Source organism: Alligator mississippiensis, chromosome 8 (assembly GCF_030867095.1).
Source record: "Alligator mississippiensis isolate rAllMis1 chromosome 8, rAllMis1, whole genome shotgun sequence".
In the NCBI taxonomy this organism is placed as follows: Eukaryota; Metazoa; Chordata; order Crocodylia; family Alligatoridae; genus Alligator; species Alligator mississippiensis.
The window spans coordinates 38,920,216-38,947,544 of NC_081831.1; the positions used below are offsets into that span (position 1 = coordinate 38,920,216).

The 27,329-nt window shown below is 47.4% G+C and overlaps 1 protein-coding gene across 10 annotated transcripts in view; it reads left to right on the forward strand.

Moving 5' to 3' along the window:
* Positions 1–27,329, forward strand: part of MID2 (midline 2) — a 464,627-nt gene that overhangs the window by 423,744 nt on the left and 13,554 nt on the right. For all 10 annotated transcript variants that reach the window (XM_059732668.1, XM_059732666.1, XM_059732669.1 and 7 more), the window contains one exon: positions 15,566–15,773. In XM_059732668.1, the coding sequence (XP_059588651.1) occupies positions 15,566–15,773 (208 nt within the window). The remainder of the gene's footprint in view (positions 1–15,565; positions 15,774–27,329) is intronic.

A 27,329-nucleotide genomic window follows, 5' to 3' on the forward strand; every position in this document is an offset into this window, starting at 1 on the left:
GCAGTAAGTTGGATTTGCAAGATGAAAGTTATCTGACTGATAAGGCTTCAGTACATGTTAATCAAACCTGACAGCAGAAACTGTCATAACTCCAGTTTGTGACAGGCAACATTGTACTGATGAGGTGTCAGCAAGATGGAAGAACCGTAATAATTTGGGAGCAAAGGCAAAGTGAAGGAGGCTTTGGGGAAGTCAGCAGGTAACTTAGTTGCTGTTCTGCCTCCATTTTTATCTCATGGAATTAAAAGCGCCTCTAGAACAGATAAGGAAACAAGTCTGCTCTAGCAATCACTCTCCAGTTGTTGTCAGTGGGATTCCATTAACCTTTTTGCAGCCCAACTGCACTGATATTTTTTCCCCTCTTGCTTTGGGCTTTGTCTTTAAGAGACTTAAATCTCAAAGTTTCCATGTACTATGCAGGAAATGGAGTTAATATACATTCAAAATCACACAAGTCTTGGTATTGACTTTTGGGTTTATATGAGATCAACAGTGATGTCTGATCCTAAACGCTGGTATCCAAACCTCTCTTGACAGAACCTGTGTTTTCCTGAACCAGGGTGTTGTTCCTGGATGTTCATGTTTTTGTTAATTCTCAAAGCCTTGATTGTCACTGTCGGTTACCCCCTGGATGTGCCTCTGCTGATTTGGTAAATGCTGCTGAAGTGCCAACAGGGGAGCCCAGAGCAGGGGTTTGAAGTCAATGGGGTTGCCAATCCCTGAGAGTAAGTGAGTTTTCTAGCACCAGAGTGGTATTTTAAGGTAGATCAGATCTTGGAGCAAGTTCTAAGTCAGCATCCCTTTGAAATGCCCTGTCACCCATAGAGGTGTCTGGTATATCAGCCACTCTCTTTAGTAAGCATAATCTCTCATGCCAGTCCTGATTTTGCAGGTGATGCTTAGAGTCTGTGGGATATACCTACACACGTATGAAGCCAAAGTTGGGCTGCATTTGTTTGTACTGACCTTACAACTAAGTGATCTTTGTGAAAATGGGACTGGCTATTTCATAGAATCGTAGAGAAGTAGGGCTGGGAGGAACCTCCACCAGACATCTATTCCAACCCTCTGCCTGAGGCAGGATCATCTCTATCCAAACTATTTTATATAAATCATAGAATCAGAAAATTAGGGTTAGAAGAGACCTCAGGAGGGCATCTAGCACAACCCCCTGCTCAAAGCAGAACCATCCCTAATTAGGTCATCCCAGCTAAGGCTTTGTCTAGCTGGGTCTTAAAAACCTCCAAAGATGGAGATTCCACAACCCCTCTGGGTAACTTGTTGCAGTATTTTACTACCCTGGTGTCCTGGTCCCCTAACCATCTTCATTGCCCCCTGCTGGACTCTCTCCCAATTTTTTCACATCCTTTCTATAATGGGGGGCCCAAAACTGGACACAATATTCCAGATGTGGTCTCACCAGTGCTGGATAGAGGGGAATAATCACTTGTCTCCATCTGCTGGCAACATTCCTACTAATGTGGCCTTCTTGGCAATAAGGGCACACTGATGACTCGTATTCAGCTTATTGTCCACTGTAACCCCAGTCTTCTTCTGCAGGGCTGTGGCTTAGCCAGTCAGTCCCCAGCCTCTACCAGAGCATGGGATTGTTCCAAGTGAAAGACTTTGCACTTGTCCTTACTGAACCTCGTGATATTTCTTTTGGTCCAATCCTCCATTTTGTCTAGGTTTCTTTGACTCCTAGCCCTACTCTCCGGCATATCTAATACTCCCCCCGGCTTGGTGTCATCTGCAAACATCCCAAGGGTGCACTCCATCCCATCTTTCAAGTAGTTGATGAATACATTGAACAAAACCTGCCCCAGGACTGACCTCTAGGGCACTCCACTTGATACCGACTGCCAACTAGACATTGAGCCATTGATTACTACTCTCTGAGCCCAGTGTTCCAGCCAGTTTTCTGTCCACCTTACAGTCCATTTATCCAGCCCATACTTCCTTAGCTTGCCTGGGAGAATGCTGTGGGAGACTGTATCAAAAGTCTTGATAAAAGGAAGGTACACCACGTCCCCCCGTCTCCCCGCATCCACAGAGCCAGTCATCTCATCATAGAAGGCAGTCAGATTTGTCAGGCATGACTTGCCCCAATGAATCCATGCCAACTGTCCCTAATCACCTTTTTCTCCTACAAGTGCTTAGAAATGGATTCCTTGAGAATCTGCTCCATGATTTTTCTGGCGACTAAGGTGAGGCTCACTGGTTTGTAGTTCCGTGGATCCTCCTTCTTCCCGTTCCTAAATATGGGCACTATATTTAAACGTCACCCTTGTTGCTCTCCCCCCTGACCCTAACCCAGAGGTTTTCGACAGGCCTATCTGCAGTTTCACACTGGAGCTCTGAGCAGTCATATAGATCTTATGGCTTTCTTACATAATCTGTATTCTGATCTCTGAGCAAAATCACCATCAACCCTGACACAAGACAAGACACCCTAAGCTGCCAAGGGTAAATCAGAAACACAGATGTGAATATCCTGCTTCTGTAAAAGGTTGTTAATATATGTTTAAGAGATCTTAGGTAGAGAGCCACACCCATCACTCTAGGGAAAGGTAAAAACCCCCACAGTCCATACCATTCTGACCATGGGGTATAGTTCCTTTCTTACTCCAAATTTAGCAATCGGTCTGACACTGAGTGGAGGGGCAAAATACTTTAGCCAGGAACCTCCAGCTCTAAATCCCTGCAGGAGCACTGGCACACCTCAGTCAAAATCCCTAGCCCTGGCTGTGTCCAACACCCAATATCTGTGAGGAAGGTTTAAAAAAAAACAACCTAAAATCCTGACGCATTGCATTTGGGGGCCGGGTTGGGGGCAGAGTTCCCTTCCAGCTTCATGCAACAACCAGCGGAGCCCAAAAGCATGGGAAATAACTATAGGAAAACATAGGCATAGCTACACTAAATCATCCCTAACCAGTAGCTCCCGCCTCTTCTTAAACACCTACAGTGATAAAAGTCCACAACTTCCCTAGGCAGTCTATTCCACTGCCTCAGGTTTTTCTGAATATCCCATCTAAACTGTGCTGCAACTTCAAACCATTAGTCTGCATCCTACTGTCTTTCGCAAGAGAGAAAAGGTATTTTCCCTCTTCTTTATGGCAGCCCTTCAAGTATTTGAAGACTCCTATCATGCCCCTCTTAGGTATTTCTTCCACAAGCTGAACATGCCTAGTTCCTTCAGCTTCTATGACTTGCTTTCTAAGCCCTTTATCATCTTTTTTCGCTCACCTGTAGACCCTCTCTGACTTCTCCACCTTGTTTTTAAAAAATGGAAACCCAGACTACACAGAACTCCATTTTGGAACAAAGTAAAGCAGTTTTTTATCCATAACTTCTTCAGAGCCTGTCTCCTTCCATTTCTCTGTGTGGGGGAGTATTAAAATAACACTTCAAGAGGAATGTGGACAACCTCGAGAAGGTTCAGAGGAGGGCCTTTCGTATGGTTAGGGGCCTGCAGGCAAAGCCCTGCGAGGAGAGATTGAGGGCCCTGGATCTCTTCAGCCTTCATAAGAGAAGGCTCAGAGGTGATCTTGTGGCCGCCTACAAATTCATTGGGGGGGGACAGCAAGGAATAGGAGATGTTCTGTTGTCCAAGGGCACCCCTTGGAGTAACTAGGAACAAAGCCCACAAACTGAAGGAGAGCAGATTTAGGTTAGCTATCAGGAAAAACTTCTTTATGGTAAAGGTTGCCAAAATCTGGAATGGGCTTCCAAGGGTGGGGGTGCTCTCCCCTACCTTGGGGGTCTTTAAGAGGAGGCTAGACAGGCACCTGGCTGGGGTCGTCTGACTGCAGCACGCTTTCCTGCCCAGGGCAGGGGGTTGGACTTGATGATCTGCTAAGATCCCTTCTGACCCTAACATTTATGAATCTATGAGCAGGGGAGCGTGAGGAGGACTAAGCCAACTCTGACCTGCAGCTTGATTTTAAGGCTTCTTAACCCAATTGTCTTGCAACTTGGACACAGAGAAAAATAAATGCTTACTTGCACCAAACAGCACAGACCATAGCAGGTGAGTTGCTTTTCAAAGGCCATATTTTAAAGCTTTCCAGACTTTCCTTATCTAATATTACCCTCGTGTTTGCACCTGACTGACTAATCTGGTTAAATGCACTTGAAGGGTTGTTGTAGCATGATAGTCCATGAAATATGCAAGAAGCAATCTTTTGTTATTTTGGAAGGGTTGGAGGTTGGTTTTTGGTGATATCTTTTATTGGGAGCCTGTACAATTGGGAGAGATTCTAGACAAGCTTTCAGGTACAAAGTGCCCTGTCATTTCACCTGCTTTGAGCCTCAGTTTCCTCAGCTGAATATGGGAGAATGATACTTTTGGTGGCACCAGCTGCCCTGTTTGACCCAGGCCTGGCTGTTGGCTGCAAGTGGTGCCTGCACTTTCACTGCCAATCCTCAGCCCCTCTGCAGCAAGGGCAAGCACAGATGTAGCACAGAACCAGGTTCTGCAGCAAATGGGAGAACTGTCGCAAGGTGGACAGTACAGCACAGCTCTGTGCCACCAATCCCCCCGTGCCAGATGGGACTTCTTTGCGGGCCAGGTTCAGCCCCTAAACTGTAGGTTGCTGACCCCTACTCTAAAGAATTCTGCTCCCCTTTGTGTGTCTAAATGTCAGTTTTCTAGCGGTATTATGTGGCAATTTTTGCCTTTATGCACAGGTAGCAATTCAGCTTCCCCTACATGGTGGAGATGTGTGCATATGTAGACTGAACATGTGGCATAGGTAGGCTGTATACAGCTATCTATGCAGGCACATTGTGGACATATAGTTGCATCTAAATCCCAAAGATATATCTGGCTAAAAACCCATGGCTAATGGATGTTAGACACTTAGTGGTTAGGACATTTGTGAAGGAAACCAGACATCCAGGTTTGAGGCCTCTATGTCCAGAAAGCATCTGAACCTGCATCTCTCTCACTTGCTAATGCTGTGTTCTAATCACTACACCCAGCTTAGGCCTTATTGAGCCCCTTCTTTCGAAAATGACTCTCTGGGCAATCAAGTGAAGGAGATGTGGAGGATGAGGAAGAAAGCCACGAGCTAGAGGATATGTGCCTCAGTGAGATGGATCTGCTGTGGCAGAGAGCAGGCTAGAAAATGGTCATGTAGATGCACAAAGAACTAGCCTAATCAGTTCATTGCATTCCAAGCTAGACAAACCTCCATGGAAATAATATCTAGTCTTCTCATTGTGGGGAAATTGTAGGATTAAATATATATAAAATTTCTTCCACCACCTAATAGATAATGAAACCTGAGGGAGATTTTAATTTAGCTACTTAGCCACGGCCAATCAAGTATACTGACAATGAAAGACATTTGATTCCATACCGTAGGGAGCTTTTCAAGCATAGTTGGCTTGATAGACCATTGTGATCTGCCTCCTAAAACCTGCTTCAAAGTGGCTTATAGGGGGTAAAAAAAACCTAGCGGTTCAACTCCTAGAAAATATCTCAGTGTAGGGACCTTCCAGGCAGGCAAATAGCCAGCATAATGGCTCTGCACTAGCGAGCATCCTATTCCTATTGCAGGAAATAGGCCAGAGGCATTTCAAGGAAGGGACTATAACCAGAGCACAGGGTACTTCAGCTATTGTGTGATTCCCAGGGCCCACAGTAAGATATGGGAGGCATAGCATAAGTGTCAGGACCCTCAACTGACCCAGAAGAGGGAATGTTTTAAACCAACCCTTTTCCTTTCCTAGTACCCTGAGCCAGGACTTGTCTTGACTTAGGTTGGAAGCTGTTTGAGGCCGGAACTGTGGAATGGACTGTCTGTGTTTATATAGTAACCAGCACAATGAGACCAGATTCCTACTGGGGCTTCTCTCCACTCTGGCAGCAGAAATTATTGGTATCTGGACCCCACTCCACCCTGAAATGGAAGTTTTTGTAGAATCTTGGCAACTACAAATTGAAAAATGTTTAGCTTATTGGCAAAAGTGGAGATTCTATCCAGAAAATGTCACCCTTTTTTTAATATTCAGACATATATCTTTTGCTGAGGAAGCAGCATGGTACAGTTGGAATTGGATTCTATAAACATTGATTTGCTGAATGACCAGGGCCAGGTCATTTCACCTCCTTGAGCCTCAGCTTCTTCAACTGAAGGTGGAGATAGTAACACTTATTCCTCCCCCCTGCACCTTTTGCAAAGTGCTTTGAGGTACAGTGGTGTGAAGTGAAGGCTCTGTGAACTATGTGGTGAGGATATAGGAGGAAGTGAAGAATTTGAAATGAAAAACCTGTCAACACTGAATTTCTGCACATGGAGATAATGATCCTGGCAGGGTTTTCTACCTGCAGGATGGAAATAGGATATTTTCTTTCAGGCTGATATTAATGGCTCCTTTTGCTGGTGCTGATGCTGTGACTCCTGGGAATTGTAGTCCTACCTCCCACATGCTCCCTTCTTTCCCATGAGTCTTGCTCCCTGACTGCACTGCTGACTGCCATGATTCAGTTCAGTTCCTTCATTGAGCTGTCATGGCATCTCTATTGCTGTGGTGCCATGACTGTGGGATCATAGCTTATGGAAGGATTGGAGGCATAAAATACATCTACCAGGAGTCACTAGTGGAGCTCAGCCAGATGGAGACATTAATGATGGCCCAACTTAAAATGTCTCAACATAAGATTTAGATTTTTTCAGGTGTTTACATTCCACAGGAAGTCTCAGTGTTTCAGCTTTTCTTTCTGATTCAACGTGAAAACAAATATCCAAGTATTGGAACTTCCCATGAGAGGGAATGTTCCATTTTTCAATCATCTCTAGCATTAGTCTATTGTTGGAGGTGGCTGGAAGAGAAGCACAACAGGTATGGCTGTCAGCATACGCCAATCATGAGTGGTTGAAAAAAGGTGTAAGGACAGCTCCATTTACAACTAGGAAGGAGCAATGCAGTGGCTCATGCATGCAGGTTTCACGGGGATGCCATCCCACAGATGCATACAGTTGGTCTTCTGCAAGTGTCAAGCCAAACAGCTATCGAGGCTGCCATACCCCCTTGCCTCTGCTGTTTACACGGAGAAGATTGATGGGCCAAGTTATATCCTAGGGAAGGATGGCTCATTATAAGTTGTTCTTATCTCTCCCCCTGCAGTTCATCATGAGTGCAATAACCATTTCTCTTCTGCTGCTGAAGCTGTGTACTGCTGTTGCTAGCACCCCTCCAGCCAGAACCCTTATTTTCCTTGTAATCAGTTCTCATTTTGAAGCAAGAGAAAATTACCAAAATTGTAAAAAAAAAAAAAAAAAAAAAAAAATAGAAGACCCTTCAGTGAGCCAGTGTTTCACTGTGGGGCCCCTCTGAGTCTTTTGGCCCATTAATCAATAGTTGTCACAAGTCACATTATCATTGATCTTCCATGAAGATTCCTGTCTTCCTGCCTGCCGCTCATTTCAGCCTGAAGCTATTGTAGTCTCAGTAATACCCAGTACTTTAAAATAGTGCCTAACCAAAGGTGTTTACTAAACCCTTGCAACCTGCTTTGATCTAGTCAGGTGCTACTATCCATGTTTTACAGATGGGCAAACTGGGCAGGAAGAGGAGAAGAGAGGTTAATAGCCAAATCTCACTCAACAAATCTGTGACCAAGCTGGGATAAGGACCCTGGTCTCCTGAATGTAGTCCAATGAGATCATGCAGGATCTTTCTTGCATAGTACTCCTACATGGGGCATGACTGCACCCTCAAAGAACTGCTTCAAAGAGTGCTACAACAAAACATGGCACATTTGTTCTGTGTACATTATAACCCAAGAGACTGACAGGTAGCTTCTTCTGGTTAGCACTGGACTCATGCCAAAAGCTCGTGTTGGGATGCGTCTTAGCACCTACCCTGCCCTGGGGCTGTGTGTAGCTACAGCCCCCTTTACACCTTACAGGTATTGCATAATTAACTAGTTAACTGCATGATTACCTGGAGACCACCTATGTGTGCAAAGTAGCTATCACACAATAAAAAGTTCCAATTAGCTATAAAGTTAGACCTTAAAAATGTGTGCTAACTTTGTCAGCTGACAGCAAACAGCTATAGGGCTCCCAACCACAGGGGTGCACTGAGCCCAACATAAAACCCGTGGGCCCTGAGGATCGAGATAACCACAATCCCCAAAGCTCAGGGGTGCATGAAACCCCCAGGCCTGGGGATCACAGCTGCTGCAGTCCCTGGGGTTCTGGTGTGTGGGAAACTCAAAGACCCTGAGGGCTCAGTAGGTGTGTAAAACTCCCCAGACCCTTGGGATCAAAACAGCTACAGTCCCCAGGGCTTGGTGGTGCATGAAAACCCTGGACCCTGGAGGTCACTACATAACAATCCCTAGGGTTCCAGGCTGTGGGAAACCCCTCGACCAGGGGCAGGCAATTATTTCAGTTCAAGGGGCACTTACCGAGTTTTGGCAAGCTGTCACCCCCAAAGAAGACCCTCTCCACCCTCAATCCCCGCCCCTTGACAGATGCCCCACCTCCTGATTGCCATCTTGTGACCACAAGTCCCACCCACTAACATCTGACCTTTGCCACCATAACTCCCACCCCTTGCCCCCAGAAGCACTGCTTCCAGCAAGGGGTTTTGTCATCTCAGAACCAGAAAAATACCAAATTATATTCTAAAAAGAGAACATGTACAACATCCATTAATTTGATTTCAAAAAAATATTTTTGTCCTGATTTACACGTGTTTGTGTAGTGTACCTAGAGGTGATAGCACAATAGCTTAAAATGAAGTCTTACTCTTGTATATTGTGGGGGGGTATGGGGGAGTGAGTATAGGTTTGTAGAAGGTTGTGGGGGTGTGGGGGTGATGTGAGGTGGGGGAGAGCGTGGGGGTTGTGGGTGTGAGGTGAGGGAACATGTAGGTGTGTATGTGGATATGTGGGGTGTGGGTGGATATGGGGCTTATAGGGGGTTGTGGGGGGGAGGTGGCTGAAGTGTGTGAGGGGGTGTGGGTGTCTGCATGTATGGCAGTGTGAGGAAGGTGTGGGTATATGTGTATGGTGTGTGCATGTGGGACTCACCCTACGAACAGACACACTCTGTCCCTTCCTCCCTGCACCCACACACATATATACACACACACACACACACACCCTTCTGCTCCTGGCCCCAGGGTACCAGTACAGGCCCCATGCTCCCGTGATCCGGCAATATAGCTGGGAGCCACATGGTGCTGGAGTGGCTGGTAGCGGGCAGGAAAGCGGGAAAATAGCAGCTACAGGTGGGGGTCGAGTGACAGTGAGCAGGTGCACGGGAGCACAGTGACAGCTGAGCAGGAGTGCAGGGCCCATGCCAGTATCCTGGTGCCAGCACTGGCGGGGGCCCGGAGCAGGGCAGCAGGAGCATGGGACCCCTGCCCCCCCTCTAGCACAGCTGGTGCTGGACCCTGCACACCACTCTGGGCCCCGCCAGCACTGGCCCTGGGACACTGGTGCAGGCCCTGTGCTCCTGCTCAGTTGTTGCTATGCTCCTGTGAGCCCGCTCACTGCCACTGCCCCCTTCCTGTAGCTGCCTTTGTCTTCCTTCCCTGCCCCCCCCTACTCCCCACTGTTCGCTCCAGCACCGTGTGGCTCTTGGCTGCATGGCCACAACCACAGGACTCAGCAGGAGCTGGCCTGGCCCAGCCCAAGCCAGCCCTGAGGACTGGGGCAATCGGCCACAGTCCTCCTTTGCCCCCCCCCTCCCCCCCCCGACTCTTACCTGAATTTCCCTCAGGCACAGGGAGGTGGGAACAGTCACAGGATCCCAGGTCAGAAGCGTCTGGTAGGCAGAGGCTTCTGGTTGTGGGGGAGGCAGGGGTGGCGAAGCTGAGGGGGGCGGGGCCAGGCAGGCCTTGTTGCTGGGCTGCAGGGTGCTGCTGCCAGCTTCCCCTGGGTCCTATTGCCCCAGGCTCCTGTCATTTTTAACAGGCTGCCAGGGGCAGATAAATATTAATTTTCTAAAATTTTTAGGGGCCCCGCAGGCCATATAGAATGACTTGGCAGGCCAGATCTGGCCTGGGGCAGGGAGATCACCCCTTCAGTGATCCTGTGGCCCTGGGGGGTTTTCCACTCTGCTGGGGCTGGGGGGATCTCCCCTGCAGCATTCAACCCATCCCCAGGGTTTCCCTCACCCCAGGGCAGGGGATCGCAATCCCTCTGCCCCAGGGGTGCATGGGGCACCTCCACAACTGGGAGTTCCTTAACTGGGGTTTGTGGGGCTTCCAGCTGCGGGAGCTTCCTTCTTTCTAGTGCGGGGGGAGCCCAGAATTGGGCTTGTCTTGCACTGACAGTAAGGCATGGTGGCATCTAATGTGTTATTCCACAATGTGGTATAGGAGGAGGTGCAGTTGTGTGAATCGTGCATTAGATGCCATTGCACCTTTACCTGCATGTGTAGATGGGGCCTACATTACATATTTATGGCGGTAGTATGTTGAGTGGCTGTGTTGTGGTTTACTGCATGACCTTTCAGCATGCAGACAGGCCCCAGGTGTCCATATGCTGTTGTTACAGTACCTTGAGCCTGGCCAAAGCTGTTAGAATCTCCTTCAGGTACAGTCTGTCCTCTCCCATATTTCTTCAGGGGAAAGAAGTAAATCCTTTTAATGTGTGTTTCCCGTCTAAACTAAGTGCCTTGAGATTCACTGATCAGTTAATTCTCACTGCTGCATCACCTCCCTTGCAGAGGAAGGCCCTGCCAGCAGTAAGGCTCCTCCTCTGAAGAGGGTTGGGGTTAGCACTGTTGCTACAAACACCAAATTTGCTATGAAATGGAATTTTGGAGGGAACCAAAATCTTTTGTGAACTTGGGTCAAATTAACAAAATTGTCAATGCAAAAAAGGAGAGGAGAGGAGAGGAGAGGGACACTAAGAAACGTTGAAGTATTTTGTTTCACTATTTCCAAGCTGAAATGTTTCCTTTCACTGGTTTCAAAATGAAACATTCTTTTGTCTTTTTACCCTCTAACACTTTTCTTTAAAAAATGGTTTACATTAAGTTTTGTGAAACAAAAAGATTTAATAATTCCAAAACTAAAGCAAGCTGTTTTATTTCCTGTCAAACAGAACATTTTAGATTGATCCAAAACAATCTTTTTTCACAAAAAAAAAATCTGCTTGGGTTCAAGCCAAGCCATTCCCCCACTCCCAGACTTTTGGCATGAGCACCAGACTGAAAGCTCCAGATTTCTCCCAGTACTAGTTAAGATTTGGCTGTTAGGGGTGAGACGTATTATAATTGTGGTGTCCAAACAGCGGCACGAATAGAGGAGCTTTCAGATGGCTGATGAGATTTGGCACAGCTGCGTGTGGGGAAATCAGGGCTAGAAAAAGTGGGGAGGGAGGGGTAGCTGTGGTATGTGATTGAGGAACATCAGCAAGCTGTATATGTGGAAGGCCTGGTGCAGGACTAGGATGGCCACAGACCCATCCCCAGAATACAGGACATCCCTTTGATGGGGGGAAGGACCACCAGCCTCCTCAGCCAATCAGCAGTGAGGGGTGGAGCCACCACAAAAAAAAAACACGTCTGCCCTCCCTCCCTCCATGGCTGGCTTGGAGCCCTGCTTCTCCTGGCTGTGCACTGCCCTACCTCTAGGCACAGCCAATAGAATCACAAGGACAAATGATTGACATGTATCTCCACCAGCGACCTGAAAAACAGAATATTTTTGCTGTCCATTCTTCATTTAGAAAGGGACAGGGAACAAAGGGTTTAAAAACAGGATAGTCCCATATAAAACAGAACCAATGGCCACCCTATGCAAGACCAGCACCTGAAGTGCACTGGCAACACCAGTTTGCACAGGGACTTCCAAGCCACACCGGTGCCATTAGGGACTCACTTTCCTGAGCAGTAATCCAGGGATCCTGGTTTTCTCTGGTTTAAAAAAATCCCTAATTCTCAATTAAAAAAATGTAACCCCAAATCCACATTTTTCTGTGATTTCAATGAAACACCACTAATATATAGATACGTATATAGTGGTGTGCCGCAGGGCACTAAGGTGTGCCTGCTCCTTTAAGGGCAGAAACTGCCTAGAGAGAGGGCCCTAGGAGCCAGACAGAACACCCAGAGGTGCAGGTTGCCATGGCAGCAGGATAATGAGGGAATTAGCTAGCATCTGCACCCAGTCAACTGGCTGAAAGAAGGCAGGGCCCTGGGCACATATAAACCCCAGGTCTGGGACTAGAGGCTGTTAGTTCCCCAGCATCTGCCAGGGGAAGGAGTTCTTGCAGAGAAGAACTGCCCAGAGACGCTGTGGCCGCCTGATATGCTGCTTACAGGACTAATGGAGCTCCAGGAGCTCATCAGGTACCCTGGGCTGTGAGGCACTTAATGCTCGGGAGACCTTTGCCTCTTTTAAAGAGACAGAGTGCACCCTGCACTGTTTGTATTACATTACAGCCCAGGAGCTCATACTTTGGTTGTTGTTTGTACACTGGTGGACTGGGAAGAGCCTAATAGGAGAGGAGGAGGCCTCACTGGGGCGTACAATTGTGTAGAGCCCCAGCACCAGGGAAGGTGCAATCTCAGGGGCTGTGGAGAGCCCGGTGCCAGGGAGGCGCGAGCTGCAAGGGGTCAGAGAGCTCAGCACCTGTGGGGCACGAGCAGCAAGAGCCAGGAGCCCAGTAATAAAAGGAGTCTGTGGGCTAGTGTCTCAAAGCCAGGCCCAACACAGTGGGTCTAGGCTAGAAGGCGTAGCCATATCAAAGGGGCGGAGTCCAAGTAGGCCAAGGCCCCAAAAAGCATAACAGCAGTGTGACACCCGCAAGGCATGGGGCATGGTAAAGGAGTGGTTGGAGCCATGCATCTAGCCCATAAGGCTTGGGGTGACCCCTGAGTCACCTACCAAGAGTGGGGCCTGTCAAGGGGTTCAATAACCTGCAGGGTTTAGGGGGGTCCATCAGGACCATGACTGAGCTGTAACTCGAGGACAGCCTCCCTATTTATTACTTTAATCAGCAAGATGTGGCAGGAAAGATAAGAGGGTGCCCTCAGGGCAGAGCTTGCACGGTCACAGAGCCACCAGGGGCATCATGGCCACCCCTGAGGATCTTGCATCGAGACAGGTGTTTCATTTAAATCATGGAAAAATGTGGAATTGGGGTCACTTTTTTTTTAACTGAAAATTAGGAATTTTTTTAAACCAGAGAAAACCATGATCCCTAGCAATTATACACCACATGTTTGAAGTGCAGTCATGTTTGAGTGCTTTGTGCATGTTTTCTGCTCTGGGAGCTGCTGTTGAAACTTTAGATAGCCTTATCAAATCTGGAGAGCAGGGGAATTCTGTGCTATCTTTACAAGTATCTTTGCAATATATTCCCCACCTGCCTCCTAAAGAAATGAAACTCAGAAACTGTTGTTTTGTAAGAGTTTGTATTGTGATGAGGCTGTACAGAGTCAAATAAGTCATTACCTTTCTGTAATGACAGAATCAGATGCTGTTCATTTATAGCAGGAAGAATATATATTTTCCAGAATAGCAAAGATCAGAGGCTTCCAGAAAATCATTACTGTTTATTGTTGATGTTGTAGAGCTAGTTCCCAGAAAAGACAATTCTGGATTGCGATGTGTTACAATACAAGTGAGGCCAGATGCTCTCTGACTGTAATGAATCTTCAGAAGGGTTTTATCAAAGCAAGCAGAAGAGTGAGTATGGCTCAGTCAGGAAATAGCTTGGTTTTTGTTGACTGGTAATGTTACAGAGGAATTTCAGTTGTGTTTCCAAGCAGTATTAAAAGACCTGGAAGATCCTTCAAAACCTGTCCTGTTAATTGAGAATGCTGGAGTCTGCATTCTCTTTGGCTAGGTACAGACCCAAGGCAGAATTGATCTAAGCTTTGTGGTTTTGTGTAAGCTGCATAATTTAGATCGGTAGTGAGCAGAATGCACATCCGCTCTTTATGGAGGGGAGTGAGAGGAGGCAAATCTTAGGCCAGGTGCTGCCATTTTTTAACTAGTCCATTCATGCTGAACTTCTGCTCTGAACAGGTTGAATTGTAACAGAACAGAAGTTCAGCATGAATTTCTGATCAGTATGAACTGGTTTCTGATCACTTATTACTGGTGAAAGTTAATGCCACAGAGTTGAGGAAGTATCAGCTTTTGAGTAGGGCCTCAGAGAACCTGAACTTCATTTTATGCCTTTGATTTGTTGCTGTAAGTAGAGTTACGTGCACAGACTGTTATGTGTAGGCAACACAAGCTAAGATTTTCTGTTGGCAATGGATCAAGTCCTGAGCAAATAGAGGCATGTTTTCTGTAAAATATAATAACAAAATATGTGCCACATGGGAGTAACCTGCACTTGCTGGAGGTGAGAATGTGAGGATAAGTTAGATGCTGCAATATTTTTTTTATGATTGAGTGAAATTGCACCAGCAATCAGACATACTCAGATTGCATTTAAGGGCCCATTCTCATTTCAGTGTTCCCATATAACTCTCATTAAGAGTATAGATCAAACTACTTAGCTAGTCTAGATTCTGTTTTCACTTCTCTTCACTTCCATTATGTGGAGCCATTCCCTTATTTCCTTTAGAGCACTTTTCACACTCTCCAGAAGGCCAAAGAGTGCTGTTCCTACTGTGAGGATATGGTTGTTCCCAAGGATCTGTAATTCCCCCTGTCCCGCCTAGCATCCCTTTTGAGATGATCATCGCATGTACTACTGATCAGCAACACAGCATTCTTCATAGTTGGATCATGACAGATTTACAAAAGAGGCTGTTGTCCACATTTTGGAAGCAGGGAGGCTGAAAGGTTAAGTGTCTCATTGAGAGGCACCCAGCAAGTCTGAAGCAGGCATCCTGAGTCCCAGTCCTGTGCCCTGTCCACTAGACCTCTGGATAAGCAGGAGTTGTTTATACACTTGAAGATAAATGTCTCCCTGCTGAAAACCAGAAGCTTAGAGGAATGTTTCCACCCTTTCTTCAATGACTGACACATGTATCATTTGAATAAATACTATAATTAAATGTATTTCCCTCTAAAGCTCCACTTTTGGTGTGACTCAAGAACTTCATAGGCTCTGTGGTAGCTTCTGCAGAAGGGTGAAATCCAGCCCTACTGATTCTTATATGTAAAACACTAGGTTTCTCTCAGTTTGTTACCACAAGACATTTTGAACTATAAACCTTGGCAACAATAACCTTGTACTCACTCACTCACCAACACAGTTGTGTGGGAAGAAATTGAGTCTTATGCTAGGTTCACAGACAACACTGGAGGGGTCTTTTGCACTGCAATCAGCTCTTTACAGTAGACTGAGGCAGGCAAATGAGCCTTGGCCTAATGGAAAGCAACCAGTGCTGGGGCAACTTAGAGTTCTTGGAGTTTGCTAAAGTAGACTGTGGTTGTATGAACATTCTGGTATGTTGATGAGAGAGTGAAACACTCTGGCCAGTGCATTTTATTCTCTGACTTGGTATAATGGGCAGAAGAGAATACGTAACAATGCAAACATGGGCTTGCCTGCCAATATTCAGCCTGTGTAGTGGGTGAGGGAGCAATACTAACCATCACTGTGTTTCTGTCTTCCTTGTAGGTCAGCCCTTCAAGCTGGACCCCAAGATGACTCACAAAAAGCTGAAAATCTCCAACGATGGGCTGCAAATGGAGAAAGATGAGAGCTCCTTGAAAAAGAGCCACACGCCTGAGAGGTTCAGTGGTACTGGGTGCTATGGTGCAGTGGGCAACGTATTCATCGACAGTGGATGCCACTACTGGGAGGTGGTGGTGGGCTCCTCAACCTGGTAAGCAGATCTTCCTGTTCCATGCCCCTTCTACAAGCAGAGGGATCACCCTGGTATACATATGCCTGGTGTGCAGCAGGCTTCAGCCTCTTCACCTCCTCCTCTAGAACCTTGTGTTGAGGTTCTGGCTGCACTGCTCCCCATACTTTTTCATTTATGCACTCGCCATCCATGGCCCCACCATGTCCCAACACCTCCTGGTCAACCTCCTCCTGGCCCTGGCTAACCTCACAATATAGCCGACCGGGAAGGAGGCTTTGGTTGTAAGAACCCCTAAGACTGCAGGTCTGTTTTCTTGTCCCTTGTCCATTCATGTCTCTGGAAAGAGTTTCACTGGGCAATGCCCACTGTCTCCTTGGACTCATTCAAGGGCTAGTGGGCACTGTCTGGTGTTTTCTGCTCCGTGTCCCCCTTTGGTGTACTTGTTATAAACCTATGACCCATGCTCCTTTTCCCTGTTTTTCTCTTGTTTGTCCCAAGAAATCAGTTGTTATGTCTTCAGTGATCTCCTTCCTAAGGGAGGATTATAGTTTTACTTGGTGGGCCTAGGCCTATGCCCAGTGGCATAACAAATAGGCCTGCTCCCTCCCTGCCCCCCTCTCCTTGTCCTTGTCCTAACACATCTTCAGGAATATTATCAGTACTAAGGGAACCCTGGTATCCAAGTTCCTGTAGAAATACGAAAGCAACCCAGCAATATTGTCATAAGGCTTACAGAGGATCCATAGTTTTTTCCCACCCAGGAACTCTCAGGTCAGACATACTCAAATTGCAAAGCAAAGCATTTCTAGGTTTTTAGATTGCTGGTGCTGAACTCCTGTCTCAATGCATTTTTCCCTGCTTGAAAAGATCCTCCCAGAGGAACTCAGTGGGCTATTTTAGGTGATCCACAAAGCAAGATGGTTGCCAGCTTCCTGTCCTACAGCTGCGCCAGCTCCTCAGGACTTGAGTGTAAAGGCTTATTTGCCTTCGTAACCACTGTTGTATTGACTGAGATATGAGGAGGAAAACGGTGCTGCTGATCTGCCCCTAGACATGTTGTTGCTACCCAAGCAGTGTTACATGAACCCCAGTATTTTTTACTCTGGGCAGCCATGACCTGCTGCTGTTCACATAGCTGGCTAAGTTTCCTTCATATGTTTTCATTTTGTTTGCCTTAGCATAGCCTCCAGGGGATTGATTTCTCACTACTCTTCTCTGAAGCCACCCATGACAGCAAGCATAGCTCTGTTTTCCATAGGGCCAAGCTTTAAGGATTGCTCTGGGGATGTAACCCCCAGAGCAATCCGTAAAGGGATTTAATCCTTAATGGGATTAAATCCTTAAAGGGATCAATGGTCCCTTGTATTGTTTTTACTCAGAGTTTTTCTGACACTGGCACATGTGACTTTTCTGTATATTCACAAAGCTAAATCCAGGTACAGGCACTCCTACCCTAGCCTTCTGCTAGTGGAACAAATGTGAGAGCACAGGCTGCAGAAATCTGTTCGAGGCACCTTGTGAAGCTTGGCAGCAATAAATTGTTGTCCCCTCTTCTAGTGCACCAGGTGTTCCTTCCAAGCATGGTTCAGGAGTAGCACAGTTTAATTGGCTTGGTTTAAAAGTCACTCTGGGCAGTAGAAAATACAGCACTGGGGATTTGAGGTTAATAGAGAGTGGAGCATCATTTTTGAGCAGCAGCACAAGTGGAGTGCAGGATAATATGGAATGCAACTCGTACTTAGGTATCCTCGGGAATGCTTAGAGTAATATAGACTGAAGCAGTGATCCTAGGTAGTGTCACAGGGGACCATACAGGGTAGTATGATATTTGGGTTGCATTGTGAATAGTATCTTCTCTACTATTTGTCTCCTCTGGGGGTTTACAGAATTAAAATGAATGTGGTTATATAATTAAAATCTAGAAGAGAAACAGAGGGAAAGAAGTTTGATGTATAGTTAAGAGAGGCTGGAGCTGTCTCCTGGGGAGATTTTGTAGACCTGGGGAAATATCGTACATGGCTGGGGTGGGTCAAAGGAGACCCTCCCTCTGGCAGCTCATTGTTTTTCAGGCCAGTTTACTCCATGAACAGACACAGAGCCAGCCTTAGGGAAAATGACTCCCTGGGCAAACTCCCCCCACCACCAGCACCTCTCCTGGTGGCCATGGCCCAGCAAAGAGCAGCGACCCTGAGTAAAAGGTGCTGGCAGTGGTACCCAAGCAAAATAGCTCCCCCTTCAGCTCAGAGCCCATTGAGAAACACTTGAAACCCACAGCAGTGGTGCTGAGCATACAGGCAAGCAAAAGACAGTTGGAGAGCACAGCACAGGCTCCCTAAATGCTGCACCTCATCCTCTGCAGCTCCCCCACGTGTGCCAGCTGCCCGCTGCCAGCCTCACCATCACCACCGCCCTGCACCATCAGCCTGTCTTCATCCTCGTGTATCTTCCTTGGTGAAGGCCCTTCCTAGTGAGGTGGCTGCTGTGCACTGCCCGGGCATGGTGGTGAGGGCGACAGGAGTTGGGGAAGTGCTGTTGCTCTGCAGGCAGCCGCTAACTGCAGTGAGCCTGGCTGGGGACTGCTGTGCACAAGCTCCCTGCCACCACCGCCTCTTCCACCACCGTCACCTCCTCTCCCCTCCCACCTGTCCATTCTTATTGCCACTGCCATTCACCATCACAGCTGAGAGGTTGGCAGCCAGCCAGCTCCTACTGGAGGCAGAGGGGTGAGAGGAAGCTGCCTAACTCTAGAGGAAGGGAGGCTCACAGCCCACAGAGACAGGAGGGAGGTGGGTGTCCTCCCTCCACTCTGCCACCCGATGCCCCCTCCCTCCCTCCCCCTGAGGGCAGCCTAGCTGGCTTGGCAGCAACTGGGAGGGCCACAAGGGCTCCCTAGGGAAACAGGTAACACTGTATGTGTGGTGCCCCCCCGACCACAGTGTTCTGGGGAGTCAGTCACCCATGTTGCCCACCCCTAAGGCTTGCTCTGGACAGGTATAAACCAGCTTCACACAATGGAGATAATCTAAGCCATAGCATACAAGCTGTAAAGGTGATGCGCATGGTGCCACAGAAGAAGCATCTGACCATAATAATACCTCCTAGGCCTTCCATAGGTAGGTGGTGCAGAGGGTGAAGTGACTCGTGATTAGTAGCAGAGGCAGGAAGAGACTCGGGGATGCAGAATTATAAGGTGTTTATACACATGCTTCAGGAGTGGCGGGGGGGCGCTTTAATTAGAGTGGATCCAAGAGCCGCTCTAATTAAAGCTCCTGGAGAATCACATGTATCAGCATCCCCACACTGAATAATGGTGGTAGGAGTGCTTTAACTAAAATTTGTCTAACGAGCTTTAGTTAAAGTGCCCCTGTCACCATTTTTCAGCGCAGGGATGCTGATACATGTGACAATGGAGTCTGATGGAGCACACTAATAACCACACTCCGTGATACTTGATGCGCGTTATGGGAAACCCTCGCTATTTGCAGGTTTGGCATTCATGGTTTCAAATATTCGTGAATGCCGAACCCACGTGTTAAATACACTTTATACACTTACAGGAGTTCTGCACTTGCTGCTGCCGCACTCCCACTGCCGCATTCCCACTAGAGCTGCCGGAGCCGTGCCACCTCCCCAGCCACCGGGGGCACTGTGTTCATGAACACAGACTGCGTTCATGAATGCAGTGCCTTATTCATGTATTTCGCTATTTGTGGGGGATACGAGAACGTATCCCCACGAATGGTGAGGGTCACCTGTAATTACAGCACGTCGGAGCAGCCTCAGTGCACGTGTTTAGGCATCCATAGTGCTCTACCTGGCTTGCTGGACCATACTGCCCCCTACCTGTTCGGACCAGGCAAAGCAGGTACTTTGCCCTAGTGGTGCTTGCAGGTTCCGGGGGAGGAGCAGGAGAGAAGTCTAAAGCAAGTGGGGAGATTAGTGAGCTAAAGGTACAGGAAAGAAGATATCTTGGAGACATAGGAATGGCTAAGATACTTGGCAGGGAGGTACCAGCTGCATGGGGTTGCAGGTGTAAGTGACCGGACAGACTGGGCAGTAAGGAAAGGACTGCTGAGTCTGCTGCTGCCAGCTGTACAAGTGGCAGAAATGTGCATATAACCTTATAGGCTATGCAGCACTGAAGGCAAAGGACTCCACAGGCTTGTGGGCTTTAGCATTTCAGGATCTTCTTCCCTACAAAGGGGCTAACAGTGCTGACACGTCAGTCCTTCAGGGGCTTAAAAATCTGAAAGAGACTGTATTTTCTAAACTACATTGCCAGGGAGAGTGTGTAGCTGTCTGTGCTACTGTTCCCATGCTAGTAAAGGGGGCTGTCATCCCAGGGCAAGCTGAGCGGTCTAGGGAGTTACCCTTCCCTCTACCCTCTTAGTTGCCTGCCCTCCACTGCACAGGACTACAGGGATGCTACTGTGCAGGTTTGGAAGAAGACTTGTTTATTGTAATGTACTTCAAGCCTCCAGGGGGAAGCATAAGGATATTCATCTTAACAGTAAAAATTCAAGGGGATGCGTTATTTCATGTTGCTCTGCTCTGGGGTATGATGAAAGGCACCAGGCACTTTATTTGAACATCTCAGGCTTGGGAACCAGAACACTTCACTTCCAAAATCACTTTCCAGTTGACTTTACTTGTGAGAAGACAGGCAGCTGGCCTCTCCCAGAAGAGTACTAAACAAAAACACCATGACCCTATCTGGGGTCCTCTGGATTTGACCGCTGAGCTGAACTCTTGTGTCTGTAAGATATTTGGAGTGGTACTGAAACTAGAGGAGGGAGGTGGCCCTAGTCAGCTGCCTGCAGATACCTGCCAAGTGGCTTTGTTGCAGGAAGCAGTAATCCCACTTCTCTGTGCTCACCTGACAGGCTGCACTCCCTCTAGGTGTTACATCAGTGTGAAGCAGCAACTCTTAAGCTGCAGTAAGATCAGTCCCTCCGTCTGCTCCCTTAAATCAGGTTTTAATCGCTGCTCTTGACCAAGCTTGGAGTAGGGAATCCACAGAGAGGTTTTAATTGACTGGGATGATTATTTTATGTGATGCGTAGCACTGGAAAACGGTGTTCCCTTTGTCTCATTGTTTCTGGTGAATTGGCTCAGAATAGGTGTGCATTCCTATCTGAGAGGTCAGGGAGCTCTTATTGCAGCTCTCAGGAGTGTGGCTTTAATTTCTTGTAGAGCTGTAATAAACATCTCAAGAAGGGGCTGTGGCAATCTCCTACAATGCCAATGGCCCTGCTCTCAGTAAAGTCAGCAGAGTGGATTTAAGCACTGCTGTTCTGATTTAGTAGCACCCTTCATTAATTTATCACCAGTGGAAATGGCTGCCTCATGTGCAGGAAAGAAGAACCCCTGGCTCACAGGATCAGAGGTTCAGGGAGAGTGTTTCTCTAAGTCTTTGAATAGAGCCTGTGAAAGTAACACCCAGCATACTGTACTCAAACGGAGACCAACAATTCTCTCAGCCTTCTCTCCAGCCTGTCAGCTATTCTGAGCTCAATGCCTTCCAGGCTGCTTCTGTACCATATACCAAATGTGTTGAATGTGCGGATGGAGACTACTACAGCTCCTCATCTTCCCAGCAACATACAACTTCATCTCCAGCAGCTCCTCTCAGAGTTGCCTCCACAGAACTGTTGCATTCAAGAGAAATGTGTGTCCATCTTTTGGATGTTTCCTTCTGAGCACAGTTTAATGGGCCAAGCCCTACTGTGGCCAGACCCCAGGATGTGCTGTTCCAGGGTCCTCCCACTGTGGGTGCCCTGTTGGGACAAGGTTGAATTCCAAACAGTAGCCTCACTTGCCCTTGGCAGCATGCATACTGGCAGGCAGCTGAGCTCATCCTTTCATCCTCAGTAATACTCTGAATGTGACTTTTGTCATGGTAGTGTAGAGAGATTCTGCTTCACTGCCAGTGCTGAGGGAACAAGGTCTTCATAGTGACCTATCCTGGGTGGGCAAGCAATAGCCCCACACCAGCCTTAATCTCTGGGCCACAATAATCTACCAGTAACTCATATAGCACTTGAAATTTGTTAAGAACAATAAACACTCCTTAATGAGTAGCTTTTGTGCTGGCCTGATTCTTTTCCAACCAAAGTCCAAGGCAGCAGCAGAGGAACCTTTCAGTGTTTTCTGTATCTGGTCAGTAAAACCCATCTGACCAACAGCAGAAGTAACCTAAAGAACATGCAAGGCAGCATTTTTTCTTTTCTAAAAGCTTCTCCCAGTGTCAAGAAAAGCAGAGTCTGTAATGTACTGTCTAGCACTGTGTGGGAGAGGGAGCTGCAAAGCAGCAAACAGCCTGGCAGTTTGATTTGTAAGTTGTTCACAGGAAGTTGAATTTTATTAGAACCCTTCCTTAGAAATGAATTCATTTTCTGAGTTTTTGTCAATGACTGAGTGGCTTGGTCCTTTTGGCAGAAGAAATTCTTTTCAGATGTACAGCAGTGCCATGGCTTCTGTATAAAGATACGCACTATAAACACAGCTAGATGCTGGAAGGAAGTACAAGTCTAAACGAGTTGGCTACAGCCATGACTCAGAGTGAGCTTGGAGGCTTGTGTCATATTGAGGTTGACAAAAAGGGTACATTGATCAAAGGCACAGCAGGGCCTGCAGCTTTCTGCAGCCCACAATAAAAACTCTCATCTCACCTCTGCTCAGCCCCCACACACAGCTAGCCAGTGTCTGCCTTTGCCCCATCACTCATTGTCAGCAAGGACAGGGCTATATTTGGTGCAAGTTAATATTGCTGATTTGCCAGGTTTCTCAATAGGAAGAGAGCAGCCTCAAACCCACTCCCCCTTTGCTGTATACAGACAGCATTCTCACCTCTGTTGGTCTGAAGGAGTGACAGGTGCCTGTTCCTGCAGTGAAAAGCAAATCAAACAATGATAGCAGGAAATGGAGCTGCTTTTTCATGGGCAGAGCTTCAGTGGCCTGCAGGCTTTAGTGACAGGCTGTTGAGTGGTGGGGGTGAGGGGATGCCTGCAGTTGGTGACATTTCAGAGTTATTTGAACAAAAAATGTAACCTGTGTTGTTCACATGGTAGTTACCTTGCAGAATATAACAAAAGACCAAGCTGCTAGGGAACAAGGTTCCCCTAATACACAACAGGAATTGGGTATTCTTCCCGTGTCCAAATCCTGACTTAGCTGTACCCACAACTGTGGGTATTAGATTTATAAGGAGGGCACAATCCCATAGTTCAATTCTAGCACCTCAGTGTATAGGTGACTGGTAGAGGGTGCATGGGGGTGCACATGCCTCCTCCCCAATGGGGCCGGTGCCTCCTGTAACGACTGATGCTGTCGGCAGGGCTGGTGCCTCCCCTGACAGGGCCACCACTATCAGCGGTTTCTGCAGGTGCCCCCCCAGATTCAGGCGGCACCAGTCGCTCATGCCTCAGTGGTTAAGGCATTCACCTGGGAAGCTGGACACTTGGGGCACCTAGATTCATAGATGGTAAGGCCAGAAGGGACCTCAGAAGATTATTGGGTTCAGTCCCCTGCACCAAGCAGGAAAGATAACTAGGTGTCAGGTGACCCCAGCAAGGTGACTGCCTAGCCTCCTCTTGAAGATTTCCAGGGTAGGTGATTGCACCACCTCTGGAGGGAGCTTACGCCACAGCCTAGACCCCCTGACTGTGAAGAAGTTTTTCCTAATGTTGAGCCTGAATCGATCTTCCAGGAGTTTGTGGCCATTACTCCTGGTTTTCCCCTCAGGTGCCCTGGTGAACAGTTGCTTATCGAGCCCATGGTGTACTCCCCTAGTGTAGCAGTAAGCTGCTACCAGGTCCCCTCGCTCCCTTTTCCTTAGGCTGAAGAGTCTCAGGTCCCTCAACCTTTCCTCATATGGCTCGTTGTATAAGACTCTGATCACATGAGTGGCTCTTGTTTGGACTCTCTCAAGCTTGTCCACATCCTTGTTAAAGTGCAGTGCCCAAAACTGGATGCAGTACTTCAGCTGCAGTCTCACCAGTGCCAAGTATAGTGGATGAATCACCTCCTTGGTTTTGCTGGAGATGTATCGATTGATGCATGCCAGAGTAGTGTTTGCCCTACTGTCTACACTGCTGTTCATATTCATACTGTGGTCTTTTATTACCTCCAGGTCCCTTTCATTCATGGTGCTAGCCAGTTTAGTGCTGCCAAGCCTGTAGGTATGTTGGGGGTTGCTCGTCCCAAGATGGCACATTTTACATTTCTCGATGTTGAACTTCATTAGATTCCAATCCACCCAACTTGCTAGCCTGTCTAGGTCTGCCTATCTTCAAACATGACCACACTTCCCCATAACTTGGTGTCATCCGTGAACTTGGCCAGTGAGCTCTTCACCCCCACATCCAAATGGTTAATAAAGATGTTGAAAAGTACTGGACCGAGCACCAACCCCTGCGGGACACTACTGCCCACTTCTAGCCTGGATGACACAGATCCGTTCACTACGACTCTCTGGGTCCTATCCTGCAGCCAGTTTCTCACCCACCTGACTGTCTCGGAGTTAAGTCCACAATCCTCCAAATTTCTCGTGAGAGCGTTGTGGGATACTAGATCAAAGGCCTTTTGGAAGTCAAGGTATACAATGTCAACCTGCTCTGTCGTATCCAGGTGGCGAATTACCTGATCATAGAAAAAGATGAGGTTGGTAAGGCAAGACCTGCCCACAACGAAGCCATGGTGGCTGTCATTCAGAATCTTACCTTCTGCAAGCTTATCGCAGATAGACTCCTTGATGAACTTTTCTAAGATTTTCCCTAGGATGGAAGTTGGGCTGACTGGCCTATAGTTACCCGGGTCCTCCCTCCTGCCCGTCTTATGGATAGGCACAACGTTGGCCCTCTTCCAGTCCTCAGGCACTTCTCCAGAGTGCCACAAGTTGTGGAAGAGTTTTGCCAGGGGTTCTGCAATAACTTCGGACAGCTCCTTCAGCACTCTCAGATGAAAATGATCTGGTCCTGCTGACTTGTATATGTCTAATTTTTTTAATTGGTCGTACACCAATTCTACGGCAATAGTAGGAAGGTGATTATTCCCATCATGCTCATCCTGTCCTCTACCTGGCATGGTTTTCCCCTTGGTCCAGTGAAAGACTGAGGTGAAGTAGTCATTCAGGAGTTCAGCTTTCTGCTGGGAACCAGTAACCAGCTGCCCTGAGATGTTGAGCAATGGCCCCACACTCCCATTTGTTTTCCTCCTGTTCCCTATTTACCTAAAGAAGGACTTCTTATTGTCCTTGATCCCCGTTGCTAATCTAAGTTTGCTTGCTGCTTTAGCTTGTTTTATCTGTTCCCTGAAAATGCAGGCCATTGTGGAATAGTTCTCCTCGGGGCCTACCCCAAGCTTCCATTTTTTATAAGCCTCTTTGTTCTTTCTTAAGAGGACCATGATTTCCCTTTTTAACCAAGAGGGCTTCCCAACCCTTCTGTTACCTTTTCTCTGCATAGGAATGAACTTCTTTTGTGCTTCAAGGATTGTGTCCTTAAGGAGCAACCACTCTTCATGCATACCTTTTGCCTTCAGTCCCTGGTCCCACAGCACTTACCCTACTAGTGACCTAAGTTGCTGAAATTTGCATTTTTGAAGTCCAAGACTTCAATCCTGCTATAAGATTTGTCTGCCTTATGTCAGACAGTGAACATGATGGTTTCATGGTTGCTGTTGCCCAGACTTCCCTCTATATTTAAGTCATTCACCAGGTCATCTCCTTTGGCCCAGACCAAGTCTAGCAGAGCGTGACCTCTGGTGACCTATACATATGCCAGATGCCTGTTCCAATGCATGCTAATTAACACGCATTGGAACAGACTCAATTTATCAAGCCTGCTAAAGTGTACTAATTAGCATACTCCAGCAGCCTCATTGTCATGTGTATTCAGCATCCCCACACTTCAAAATGGTGGTAGGGATGCTTAAACTAAAGCTCGTTGAACAACCTTTAGTTAAAGTTTACCCACTGCCATTTTGAAGTGGTGATACTGAACACAAAAGACATTGTAGGCACTTTAATTAGAGAGGCTTCTGAGAGCCACTCTAAGTGCCCCCCTGCCTACCCCAGAGCACATGTAAAGATATCCTTGGGTTCTAGTTCCCCCTTGCCCACAGAGAGGTAGAACCTGCATGCCTTTAACTTCCCCAGCACAGTGCTGTAACTGCCATGCCATGTGTTAGACCAGTGTGGCCAACCCACAGCCTGTGTGTGTGATATGTGGCAGACTGGGGAGGGGACAGGCACCATAGAGATAGATAGGGCAGAAAGCAAAGCAGTAAATCAGGCAGGGAGCACAGGGAAGGAAACAGAAAGAGCCAAAGATCAGGCAGGGGAAGGGGATCAGAGTGGCCCTTGGGAAGGAAGTGGGGTTAATTTGTGGCACTCCTGCTGAAATGTTTGACCCTACTGGTTAGACAGTACTCAGTCCTGTCTCTAGTGTGCCTTTTGAAGCTGAGACCCTGCCTGTTGTATTTAGTAATCATTGGATAAAAGGGACAGAGAACAGTTTAGTGAAGAGGTTTCTGCCCTATAAGTAACAGGGACATAGACTAAAACCTGAGACCTGATTCTTTTTAGTTCAGCAGCCATCTCACTGAATTATGCCTCTTCAAGCTTGCGTGGTTCCTCCTGGCCTCGTATAGATATATCAAGGCTATTATGGCTAACCATGAGGTCTACTTCAAATGGAGATTGGCATATACCTATCTCTGGGAAAGGAGGTGGGGGCAGGGTTGAGGGCACTGGAATCTGATTCTTCCTGGGCAAGTGCCCTCACTGCTCAGCTACTGGAGCTAAAACAGGGGAGTACCTCCAGTCCTTTTTCTGGGACTTCTATATAGTACAAGTACATGTAAGCATGTATTTAGCCAGTGTGTAGCCTACTGTGCATATGTGTGCACATGTACATGTCCACACTGGAGGGGAAAAAATCACAAGCTGTGCATAAGAGGCAAAAACACCACTTATGCAGGTAGAGAAATGCCATTTAAACACATAGGCTGCCTATAAACATGCTTAGGGGTTGGTGGGGGGAGAGGGAGACATTTTAATTAGAGCAGTTTCCGGAGAGCTGCTCCAATTAAAGCATCTCACTGTCATGTATATTAAGCTCCCGTGCATTTAAAAGTGGTTGTGGGATGCTTTATCTAAGCCTCATTCAATGAGGTTTAGATAAAGTGCCTCAGCAGCCATTTTTAAACTTGTGGGGCCTTATACACATGCCAATGATTCCATGCTGGAATGTTCTAATTAAAACACAGAGTAGACTTGATTAACTGAGTCTGTTCTGATGCATTCTAATTAGAAATGGACCAGCACATCAATAGGCACCCACAAAAGGAAATGGCATTCTGCCCTTAGATTCTAGGACTTCCTCCATCTCAGGGTAACCAGACTCCCATTTCCCAGCAGCAGAATACCCTGACAGCTTGGGGTAAGGGGTACAGTCTTCACCCCTCTGGCCAAAGCTGAGCTGCTTTACAGCCAAGAATGCAAAGGTCCATAGGGTCAGAAGGGGAGTGTGACTGTGCCCACATGGATTGCATTGGACAGATGCTGGTTCTAAT